The sequence below is a fragment of the Esox lucius genome, chromosome 17, assembly GCF_011004845.1.
Source record: "Esox lucius isolate fEsoLuc1 chromosome 17, fEsoLuc1.pri, whole genome shotgun sequence".
Lineage (NCBI taxonomy): Eukaryota > Metazoa > Chordata > Actinopteri > Esociformes > Esocidae > Esox > Esox lucius.
In genome coordinates this window covers 27,689,203-27,698,901 of record NC_047585.1, presented here as the reverse complement: position 1 = coordinate 27,698,901, position 9,699 = coordinate 27,689,203, and the positions used below count along the sequence as shown (strand labels likewise).

Genomic DNA, 9,699 nt, shown 5'->3' with positions numbered 1-9,699 from the left:
ACTGGAGCAATGTACTGTTTCTACCTGTTTCAAACCCCCCATCATTGTTCCAGTTCCAAATAAACAGGCCACCCCCCTTGATGCTTTCTTTGATCCACTGTGGTATGACTATAGAGCCAACAGGTCTGTGGATGATGCTATAAACATGGACCTTCACTACATCCTTGTGATATATTGACAATATATACACGATGTGATGTGATTAAGAATAATTCGTAACCGTGGTATATTAGCCATATACCAGACTCCCTTGTGCCTGCTTACATATGCACATAAAGAACAAGAATACGCTCAAGCTTTTCTTTAAATGGGAAAACCCTGTGTATTTATGTTGGTGATATTTGCCTCATTCGATGTTTTTCCATTTCAAAATGTATTGAACTCCAATGAAAAAAATATATTTATTAGATCTAGCCTATAGCTCTGACCAGCCTATGAACCCGTGCTAAAAATCATGCGCGGAAGTTAGAACGCGCTTCCGGTAGAGTTCCAATACAAGTCTTACGTCGTTCAGATCTGCATCTCCAGTTAATATTCCCCGGGCGGAAGTCCTTCGTTAGAATAACATTTGCTGGTTTACTCGCTATTTCATCAAGCAAGGGCGAGACAGTGAATGGAATATGGAGTGTGTAAGTAGCACCACGAGAAATTCTTAGCTAGCTAATAACGTTAACCTGTAGCTAGATAGCCAGCCAAGTTCTGTACCTGCTTTGTGTTTCCCGTCTACCGTATTATAACAGTTACGTTCAAGCTGACATTAACGTTGTCCAGCCACATTACTAGCTACCATATCCTTGTCGAACTGTTTCGTGGCTAACTACGAAGTTCTATCAGTTCTACTAATTCAGTTAACTAGCTACAGTAGTTGCATATCATTGTTGTGATGTCAATTTCCTGTCTTTAACTTTTACTTAGTACTGTACAGACTGTAGATGGCTAGTAGCGCTAACTAATTTACCTCCTCATGGTCAAATTGGTGCGGTTGGGCGGTTGACGTGCTAGAGGTGAACTCCTTGTGTATTTACTAGATAGCTAGTGACTTTAGTTTCAGCAACCTTTTGATCTGTATAAACTAGCCCTACACAGTTCGCCTAAGTTGAGTGCCTGTGTTTTCCAAATTTTTATTATCAACGTATCCTGTAATGACTAAGAGTATCAGCATTCCAAAAAGCTGAAATTAAGTATGATTAAACAAATATTTTATGTCAATATGGTGTGGGTGTATACCGATCTTTATAAATAATTTGAAGACTGTCAACTTCAGCCAGCTTATCCTTCTCAAGAATATCCCAGCTCAGTCATTCTCCTTGTATTTCCCTTTCGTCTAATGGTCGTTTTACGCAATAATGCACAAGGGATATATGGCCGATATACCGGCCTAGAGCTGTTCATATGCACTGCGCCTTGTGGAGTGCCTGGATAGCATTTAGACGTGGTACTTTGGCAAAATAGCACAAACCCCACAGCTGCCTTATTGTGATTATAAAGTAGTTACCAAAGTATCTAAAGCAGAAAACATTTCTTACTTGTGGTATATGTTCTCATGTATCATGGCTGTCAGCCAATCAGCATTTAGGTTTCTAAGATGACTGTTCATAATTGAGGCTATAAACCATTTGGATTCAGTCCTGAATGTTGTTTTTCTTCTTGAAGTGGCATTTGCATGTGAACAGGTTTTGAGACTGATTTAATGTCATTAGGAATAATGCCTAGGTGCTTTTTACAGGTGTGCTACAGTTTATTTTCCCTGGCTATGCTGATTAGACCGGATGCACAGTCATTTCTCATTAAAGTAAACAAACATGCTGTTTTACTAATGGTTCCCCATGGTAAACAGGGGTTAGGGTTAAATTGACCAACCTGGTTATAGAATGAAATATTTTAATTGAATTATAGCCCTGTCATAATTTGGAGGATATTGTGTCAAATCAGCTGTGTTGAGATCACATCATCCTCAGTAAGTAAATTGGTGTAATATTGGCCCAGTTCCTTTACTCCATACTCTTCTAATTCAGCTTCCTCTCCTAGTGTGGGCGATTTCTTCATCCGGTAAATCATTTCGCTTCTTGCTCTGTCTTGTATACCAAGTGTTTCTATAATATGGGATGCACCATGGCTTGTTTCCAGAGGGAACGAATTACCAGAACAAGCAAGGTGTGAAGAGCCAAGCACCAGCTTATCTTATTGGCACGTTGTAGAATGCATATTTCCGTTAGGGAGCTCCAACTGATTTATAGGGATAGTTTGATGTAGATTCATACTTAATTGAAATTTTGTTTAGCCTGAGTTGTTCTTGAAGCCCCATGGAGTCATTTTTCTCCACAAGGGAGGGAAGCTGTGACTCTGGAAGTTTTAATTTGTATCTACAATTATCCAATTTGGTGGTAACAAACCACTGGCAGGAGTACGTTCATATTTCCTTATGTAGATTTTTTTTGTCTGTTGCCAATTTGAGGGATGCTAGCTAATTAGTCTGTACTGTCTTCCAGATTCCACTTGCGGTTGATGATGTGGATTATAAAAAGGAGCCACTTCTAGAAGGTGAATAACTTAATTTTACTTTAAATGCCTAGTGTTATAGGAAAGGGACCACTGCATGTACTTTTCCCTCCCACCAAGATGCATGAATTGAGAACACTGAAGTTGAAAAAAATAACTCTAGAGGGATGTTGAAATTGGATAGAAAATGTATTGGCAATAATTAAAGCAACATGATTTGGCTTGCGGAAAACTTTCTATGGAAAGTTGTTGGCTTTATTAATGTTAATGTTATTTATTTCCATCTTCCTACAAATGTAAAAAAAAAAAAAGGGGGAGAGCCTCTTGGGACAAAGATTGATATCCTTTGTTTTAGTCATAAAAGATTAAGGAATGAACAATGACCGATCTCCTCATTCTCTTAGACTCAGAGTATAATGTCTACACCCGGTTTATGAAGTCTCATCGGTGCTATGACCTGGTCCCTACCAGCTCCAAGTTGGTGGTGTTTGACACTTCACTGCAGGCAAGATCACTTTCTGCCTTCAAATGTTTTCTGTCAAATTCATCTAGCCCAAAGCCACTTGGTGTTCGGGTGTATAACTGTTTTCGACCCTGCCGTAGGTTAAGAAGGCGTTTTTTGCACTGGTGTCCAATGGGGTGAGGGCAGCGCCACTCTGGGACAGTAAGAAGCAGTGTTTTGTAGGTAAGACAGAAGTCCAGAACATTCTGTTTGCTGGGCTTTTGGAAGATTTCAAAATACACAATAGATATGACAAGACTCCAGTTGGAGTGTGGTGGCTTTGTTCTTCTGATGATCCCTCCTTGCATCTCCTTGCAGGCATGCTGACCATCACAGACTTCATCAACATCCTCCATCGTTACTACAAGTCACCTTTGGTAAGGACTGTTCTAGCTCTTACTCTGCCCTGGTCGTTTAGAAGGCGGTCTTTTCTGCAGAATTGCAGTAGCGAGTGCATACATTTAGACATGGCCCTCGGTGATAATCCAACCAACAATCCTGGCACTGCGAGCACCATGCTTTGTCAACTAAGTTGCATGCTCTACCAACCGAGTGAACTTACTTGCTTTCTGCTTTTGCTTGTTTGTATAATACCCTTCTACTGTCTAATGAAGAGTTGACCCACCTCAAACCCCTGTTTGTGTTAGTTACTGTTTTTCCCTGTTGTAATGGTTCAGGTGCAGATATATGAGCTGGAGGAGCACAAGATTGAGACGTGGAGAGGTAGGTGCATTTATTAACTTTGTAAAAGGAAGTGAATAATCTTTCATGAAAACTTACTAGCCTTTTCTGTTTTCCTCCCTGATAGAAGTCTACCTTCAAGACTCTTTTAAGCCCCTGGTCAGCATATCCCCTAATGCAAGGTAGGTCTACTGCCTTAGTGATTGTTGTCATTAGAGCGACTTACAGGTCTGATATTGCTATAAACTCCCTCTCTGTTTCAGTCTATATGATGCAGTGTCTTCTCTGCTGAAGAACAAGATCCACAGACTGCCTGTTATTGACCCTCTGACAGGGAACACCCTCTACATCCTCACTCACAAGCGAATCCTCAAGTTCCTGAAGCTCTTTGTGAGTGTGTTTTGTGATCCGCTTTCTCACGTTGTCCTCATTCCTCTCTTTTGACACATTTGGTCACCTGCTGTTCCATGACATCTCAGTGTCTCATTCTCAGCAGTAGGCTGTGGACGGTAGGCCTTGTTATTGACATCCATACCCCAGTGCTTGCTGATTCTGATGTGATGTATTAAATTGTCTAATTTCTGTTTGACTTCTCAAGCCTGTTAAATTAGTGCAACTTGTGTGTTGTTATTATTGCCAGATATCAGAGATGCCAAAACCTGCCTTCTTAGGCCAGACTCTAGAAGAGCTGGGTATCGGAACATTCCAGAAGATTGCAGTGGTGCGATATGACACGCCCCTCTACACGGCCCTGGGCATGTTTGTGGAGCAGAGGGTGTCTGCTCTACCTGTCATCGATGACAATGGTGAGTGAGGGAGACAAGTGGAAAGAAAGGGCGACAAATTAAATGGCAGTACTCATACCCAGTCTCTACTGTTGTTTATGGTAGGCAGTACTCATACCCAGTCTCTACTGTGTGTCTCTTTCCCACACAGGACGAGTGGTGGACATTTATTCCAAGTTTGATGTTATTGTAAGTATTGGACAGCTGTGGGCCATAGTTATATATATATATATATCTCATAGTTAAAGCAACGAACAGCTTTACTTTTCAAGTTCAAGTCTAGTTTAAAATCATTGTGTGTGTTTGTGAGACAGAGTGTTACTGTTGCTGTAAGGCAAATAATTCAGTGCAGATGAAAGTATTGATTTTAAACAGAAGTTTCCATACATGTTTGCCTATGGAAGAAATGGTTTAGTTTATTCTAACCAAAACATTTAAGAAATGAAGGTGCTGGAAATTGACAGATCATTGCATACCTCACCATACCAGCATAAAATGAATGTCTTCATTATACTGGAAAAAATCAACCGCTGAGTTTGATTTTATTGAAATACCAACAAACATTTCCCTGAGCAAGACCGTTCAACCCAATTGCTCCTTTACGTTGCTCTAGAAAAAAAGCTTCTGCTAAATTACCTCGATGTAAACAGACACGTAAAATAATCTAAGACCATGTAATCTCATTTGCAAACGTTGTAGTTAAACCCTTCACATGTGTTTTGTTTGTGTCGGCCTTGGGGAACTAGAGGCACATGGGCTCTCTCTAGATAACTAGTTGACAGTATGTTGGTGTTGAAAGAACAGTTTCCGTTTTCAACTGTTGTGAACTACTGTAGTAATAATTTTGTAAAAATGTAGTAATAATGTGACCCACAGAACCTAGCGGCGGAGAAGACCTACAACAACCTGGATGTGACTGTGACCAAAGCCCTGCAGCACCGCTCTCAGTATTTTGAGGGAGTGCTCACCTGCAACACCCACGACACACTGGAGTCCATCATTAACCGCCTGGTGGAGGCTGAGGTGAGAGTGATAGACACACCTGTCTATACACTGGATTACTGTTCGGATCCATGCTTTAGGAACAAGGAGAAGGTGCAAGCCTTGCTAATTTGCCCTTTAAAAAATAAAAAATAGAAGGGGAAAAAAAGAAAGGCTAACCACATTTAGTAGACTCATTGTTTGGTCAATAGGCTGTTGGTTTACCATTATTCCTATACATCCAGTGGATATAAAAAGTCTACACACCCCTGTTAAAATGCCAGGTTTTAGTGATTTAAAAGAATGAGACAAAGAGAAATCACGTCAGAACGTTTTCCACTTTAAATGTGACCTATAATGTGAACAATTCAATTGAAAAACAAACTGAAATCTTTGAGTAGGAAAAATGAAAAATAAAAACCTTACAATAACCTGGATACATAAGTGTGCACACCCTCTTATAACTGGGGATGTGGCTGTGTTCAGAAGTAACCAATCACATTCAAACAAAATGTTAAATAGAAGTCATTACACACCTGCCATCATTTAAAGGGACTCGGATTAATCACAAATAAAGTTCAGCTGTTCTAGTAGGATTTTCTTAGTTGTATCTCAGAGCAAAAGCCATGCTCTGCAGAGAGCTTCCCAAAGCATCAGAGGGCTCTCATAGTTGAAAGATATCAGTCAGGAGGCCTACAGCAATTATTAAAGGAACTACTGGAATTTCTGGCAAGTACTGGCTGTGTGCTACATGTGACAACAATCTCCCATATTCTTCATATGAATGGGGTAGGGTGGAAAGACGGAAGCCTTTTCTTACAAAGAAAAACATCCAAGCCGAGCTGAAGTTTGCAAAAACAAACGCAATGTTTTTGAAGTATGTGGGAAATGTGTTCTGGTCTGATGAAACCAAGGTTGAACTTTTTGGCAAAAGTTCCAAAAGGTATGTTTGGCGCAAAAACAACACTGCACATCACCCAAAGAACACCATACCCACAATGAAGCATGGTGGTGGCAGCATCATGCTTTTGAGCTGTTTTTCTTCAGCTGGAACTGAGGCCTTAGTCAGGGTGGAGGGAATTATGAAATGTTCCAATTTTGGCACAAAACCTTCAGGCGTCCGTTAGAAAGCTGAAGAGGAAGTTCACCTTTTAGCACAAAAACGCCCTAAAGCACCTCCAAATCCACAAAAGCATGGCTTCACCAGAAGAAGATTCATGTTTTGGAATGGGCCAGCAAGTGCCCAGACCTGAATCCAATTGAACATCTGTTGGGTGATCTGAAGAGGGCTGTGCACAGGAGATGTCCTCGCAATCTGACAGATTTGGAGTGCTTTTGCAAAGAAGAGTGGGCAAATATTGCCACGTCAAGATGTGCCATGCTAATAGACTCTTACCCAAATAGACTGAGTGCTGTAATAAAATGAAAAGATGCTTCAACAAAGTATTAGTTTAAGGGTATGCACACTTATGCATCCAGGTTGAGTTTTTTAAAAATTTTCCCCCTCAAAGATTTGTTTGTTTTTCAATTGAATTGTTCACGTTATAGGTCATATTAAAGTTGGAAAAAGTTCTGACATGATTTATCTCTAATTGTTTTACATCACAAGAATCTGCCATTTTAAAAAGGGTGTGTAGACTTTTTATATCCACTGTACCTAAGCAGTTACATTTATAATTTAATGCATTATTTAATAGCTGATTTAAAGCTGTAAGTAGAACAAAAAAAACTGCATTTCAAGGGACTAGCATTAGCATGCACACTCTAAGCATATCCAGATTAGTGGTCAGAAAGCGCTCATTCTGTTTTCCCAGCTTTGACCTGATGGAAATGGACCAGACCAGTGTTTGTTATACAATGTCCAATCTACTGCTCTGAATGACTCTCTGCTCTTCATCTTTCAGGTGCACAGGCTTGTGGTGGTAGATCAGCAGGATGTGGTCAAGGGCATCGTCTCGCTGTCAGACATCCTCCAGGCGCTGGTGCTCACTAATGGAGATGGAGACGAGGGTAAAAAATAAAAACCCTGCTCTGCACAAAGCAGTTTGAATGTCATTTAGCATGAACCCAGTCCCAAATAATTGTCAAGGTAAAATAAGGATTCATTTATATTTTGTTTCAGGAACTGCTTGAGGGAGTGCTGAACAGATTTCTTCTAAAAAGGATAGGAACAATACAGAAAAGGAGGACCTTGGAAGAGAGAGAAAAGATGGGAATCTGTAAATGTATCTCCACTGTATAAATGTTCATCTAGAACACAAGGACCCCTCTTTCTCTCACTCTCCATGAAAACGTGAAGTCTATTGACTTTCTCAATCCAGCAATATAGACACAGACAAAGGGACATTGTTGAAGAACACTTTAAACCAAGCCAAAAGCCAAGCAACCAAAAAGACCCAAATATGAAGCAGGACATAGCTGTATGCCCATTGTCTTCATGGCTGTCCAACACAAAGTAGTCTCCTCTGTATGTGCAGGTGCTAGACCTATACAGGACAAGTAAAATGTCTAGTTATGGGGATCTGTTTTCCATGTCTCCAACAAGTCATGTCTCCCATTCAGTATGTAGAGACACTGGGGAGTGGAGTAAATAATTCCCCACCCTGGCCCTTAAATTAGCAACATTCCTTTACCCATTATCCTTAATTACATTGACATTTTTGTCATTTTGAACGTGATCTTCTCCTGAGTGACTTATGTTAGTGTGTACAGTTTTATCCTGCCCCCCTGCTGGAATCAAACCCACATGCATGGCGTTTCAAGCACCATGCTTTACCAACTGCGCTACATGGGACTTGTAGTCCTGGAGTCTAACGCACAACCAGCTAATCATGAATGACAGGTTCATATATCACAGTGGGACTTGAAGATATAAAAAGCCACGATGGCAACTCCACTGCCTTGGCTTACAGTAAGTGAAGTCGGACAAATTTGAACTGATATAGATGTAATTTTTAGGCTTTTATTCTTTAAATATGATGCACAACCACTGAATATTTATGAAATGATAAGTTCTCTTTGATTGGTTATGTAGCATTAACTACATTTTGCTTCATTGTTTTCTTTAGTTGTTTAAGTTTGTGAAGTGCTCTCTTATGAAGTGGAGTTTAGTTATGATTTTAAATGATATGTCCTTGCTTGTCTTGAAACATCTGTGTTGACCCAGAAGACTGGAAAATGGGTCAGTGCAGTTGTACCATATCTTTGTATTTATGGCTTTTTTTTTGTTGTTGCCATTTTCCACAAAATACTTCTTGAGGTAGTTGAGTAAAATTACTTTGCCTTGCAAGTTGTACTTTTTCCCCCAACCAGATTTAAGTTTTCAGCAACTTTTATTGAATCTGTGAAGGATTTGGTCACTTGCTTATGAACCTGTTTTAGAATTCTGATTGGATCTTGTGAGTCCTTCTGAGATATCATCATGATTTCCTCAGTAGTGCTTTTGACATTTTTGGTATTCCCTTTTTGTCTGTATTCAGTTGTCATTCATCTCCTTGTTATAGGATTACATTTTAGCCTTTTATACTAGCACTTATATCCTTTTCACATTCTCAGAGTGCAAATCAATCTCTAAAGGGACTCCGTTGGGCCAATAACTTAGCACATTTAAACATTTGAATAAAAAAAAAAAATCCTTTTGGTATGAAATAAGAATTATTAAATGTAAATGCACAGTGTTTTTTACTAATGTGAATCAAAATTCTAATTTAATGCATGAGCAATAAATATTGTTTCTCCAATATTTTCTGCAGCTGTGTGTAATTTCTTGTACATGCATTCCCTTCTGTATTTGTTGGGGGGGGATTAGTGGCAATACATAACTCAACATTCAGTTCCTATTGAGCAAAACTATCTGAAATGTAACTAGATCAAACTGCCAATGCATTCAAAAAAGCTTGATTTCATTGCATGCTAGGAATAGTTTCTAGGCGTAAGCAACAGCAGTATCAACTGACTATTCCTTTTAAAATTTGTGATAGAGCCTGTTGTCGCCTTGGGTACTGGAAAGCTTACGAAGTACAGGAACATGAGCAAGACTTGATTTATATTAGAAAAGAGTAAGATAAAATGTGGAGCTTTGTAGTTCACGTTCTAAAAATATCACCTTTCTTACATGGCTCCCCTGAACATTCTTAATGCTGTGGCTAAAGCATTATGTTCTCCTATGAAGGGACAGAACATGCAAAAAGGAGCCAACCTCAATTAAAACACTGTTTAGACTAAAGACACAACTTCAAAATGTGTGCATAT

At 39.6% G+C, this 9,699-nt stretch overlaps 1 protein-coding gene across 1 annotated transcript; it reads left to right on the top strand.

Annotated features, from left to right (window-relative positions):
• Positions 1–463: 463 nt before the first annotated feature.
• prkag1 (protein kinase, AMP-activated, gamma 1 non-catalytic subunit) lies at positions 464–9,192 on the top strand. The gene is made up of 13 exons (XM_010881625.3): positions 464–629; positions 2,490–2,541; positions 2,904–3,004; positions 3,103–3,184; positions 3,320–3,378; positions 3,679–3,724; positions 3,810–3,864; positions 3,946–4,072; positions 4,323–4,488; positions 4,619–4,656; positions 5,344–5,490; positions 7,353–7,458; positions 7,571–9,192. The coding sequence occupies exons 1-13, from the start codon at positions 621–623 to the stop codon at positions 7,579–7,581; spliced, it is 999 nt and encodes a 332-aa protein (XP_010879927.1). The 5' UTR covers positions 464–620; the 3' UTR covers positions 7,582–9,192.
• The last annotated feature ends 507 nt before the right edge of the window (positions 9,193–9,699 follow it).

What these genes read in the sequence shown, in the direction of transcription:
- prkag1 (XM_010881625.3), top strand. An exon ending in TGTTTGACACTTCACTGCAG is followed by an intron (nt 3,005 to 3,102) that starts GCAAGATCACTT and finishes ACCCTGCCGTAG; the next exon opens with GTTAAGAAGGCGTTTTTTGC. An exon ending in ACCGCCTGGTGGAGGCTGAG is followed by an intron (nt 5,491 to 7,352) that starts GTGAGAGTGATA and finishes TTCATCTTTCAG; the next exon opens with GTGCACAGGCTTGTGGTGGT.